The 2,037-nt window shown below is 40.6% G+C and overlaps 1 protein-coding gene across 2 annotated transcripts in view; it reads right to left on the reverse strand.

The window, feature by feature from the left end:
• Positions 1-2,037, reverse strand: part of mpp7 (membrane protein, palmitoylated 7) — a 150,729-nt gene that overhangs the window by 74,737 nt on the left and 73,955 nt on the right. For both annotated transcript variants that reach the window (XM_015375518.1, XM_015375519.1), the window contains exon 4: positions 1,614-1,691. In XM_015375518.1, coding sequence (XP_015231004.1) covers positions 1,614-1,691 — 78 coding nt within the window. The remainder of the gene's footprint in view (positions 1-1,613; positions 1,692-2,037) is intronic.

Here is a 2,037-nt window from a genome sequence, read left to right on the forward strand (position 1 = left end):
TTTGGGTGACCCCAAACTTTTGAACGGTAGTGTATATATTAGGGATGGAACGGTTTTTGAAAACCGTCCGAACCGTTCGGTTCGACTGTCTCGGTTCGGTTCGCGTGTGTTTCGTTCGGTTCATGCGCTGCTCCTTTTTCTCATAGGCGAAACGATTACACTCCAGAGCAGAAGGTGGTGGTACTGCGACCAAAGCCAACCACCAGTAGTAAACAAGAAGAAGAAGAAGCGAAGCAGCATAGCCGGGTGTAGCAGAAAAAAATTTGTATATATATATATATGTGTATATGCACACACACACACATCTTCAAAACCTGCAGGACAGCGGCCTTTAGACAGACCAGAGTTATACAGAACATTTTAGACTTCATATAAACTTTACCAAAAGAGGTTAAAAAGGTTAAAAAACAAAGCGCTGAACTTTGTTTTCCAAGTTTGAAGACGTTTCGCTTCCCATTCAGGAAGCTCTTTCAGTTCAACTAACTGAGAATCTTCTCCAGAATTTGCCAAAAAATTCAGCCACTTTCTTTAGCGAGTTTTTGATGTCATTCAATAAGTTGTTGGTAAAATAAATGTCAATTAAAAGTTTTCACAAAGTCTTCATGTAACGACCTGACAGCATCATTCTCACAGTTACTTGGAGCTTGACGGGTATTCATACTGAATATATGTGTATTTCGAGGCGATAGACCCAAAATACGCAAGAGTCTCAAAATATTTTGCTACTGCCAATTTTTATTAATAAATCTGTGTAGTACTCTGTACCATGGAATAGAAAAATTTACCTTTTCCTGGATGCAGGTACTGGACTGACTCTCTGTCTAAATAATTGAATATTTTTTTACTGTTTCAGTGTTGGGGAGGACTTTCGATTGGCAGAGAGACCATCTGTGCATCACCGATCCTTCTTATTTAGAGGAATGGGTGTGGAGCTGACATTTCTTCTGCTATGTTAGATTCCTAAGAATGATCTGAGCAGTGGAGCAACCTGTTGTGAGCTCCAGACAGTGAAGTCGCAGCCAGACAGGCCTGAAATACCAATTCATCTTAGCCAATAAATTAAACCACTGTTAACTGAAACCCAAACCTGAAATGCATTCCTCTAGCTGTAACTCTCTGTGTTTTCTCTTTGGTCTTCAGCCACCACTTTAACAGAGCTCATTTGGAGCAGCACGATGGCTGAAAAACAGCCTAAAAATACATCATAAGGTCCTGAGCTGACAGGAGACTCAAGTCTGTGGTGTTTTCTCCTAATATCCAATAATCCCAGTGAGACTTGTTGCAGGGCATTTATGAGCGACCATGAATTTAATAGTTGGTAATTTGTTTGACAAAAAAAATACAGGGAAAATATGTAATGGTAGGAGGGATGGAGGCTGTCATTTAGAGTCTCTGGATCAGCCGAGACCCGGGCTATAATCTGGGGAGGCAGAGCCAAGAGTTGGGTAAGAACAGCCTGACGCTTCGCACTCTGAAGAGGCTTTTAAAGTTTTATTCCTCCGAGATCACAGGCCAACAAATGCTGAAACTGAAACTTTTTATGTTTGTGTTTCCTTTCATCCAGCCTCCATCATCATGTGGTTAAATATAAAACAGAAGCTGAAGAATCTTACGTTTTGTGCCAGAGCTGCAGCTCGGTCCAGGACGGGAACGGGCTTGCTCTCTTCATAGTGCTGCAGTCGTTCGTGGATCTACAAAAAAGAAAAATCATTTATGTTAAATAAAAAGGAATAAAACCTAAAAAAAAATGAACCAACTCCGCAGGATCTGGGGGAAATTTCTGCCCCTTGCTAAAGTTTAAATGTTTTTTTAAGTTAGGAGATTCCAGAGCTTTACACTACATTCAGTCAGTCACATAATGATGGTGGTGAGCTGCATTGTAGCCACAGCAGCCCTGGGGCACGCTGACAGAATGAGACTGCCGTACAAAGTTGCCGCTAGATCATCTGACCACCATACACTGCAAAAACTATCTAAAAATTTGTAAAAAAAAATGTCTTAAATTAAGTGTATTTACCCTTAATTTGAGCAGGTAAA

The sequence above is a fragment of the Cyprinodon variegatus genome, unplaced genomic scaffold (genome assembly GCF_000732505.1).
Source record: "Cyprinodon variegatus isolate N-32 unplaced genomic scaffold, C_variegatus-1.0 Scaffold120, whole genome shotgun sequence".
Classification (NCBI taxonomy): Eukaryota; Metazoa; Chordata; class Actinopteri; order Cyprinodontiformes; family Cyprinodontidae; genus Cyprinodon; species Cyprinodon variegatus.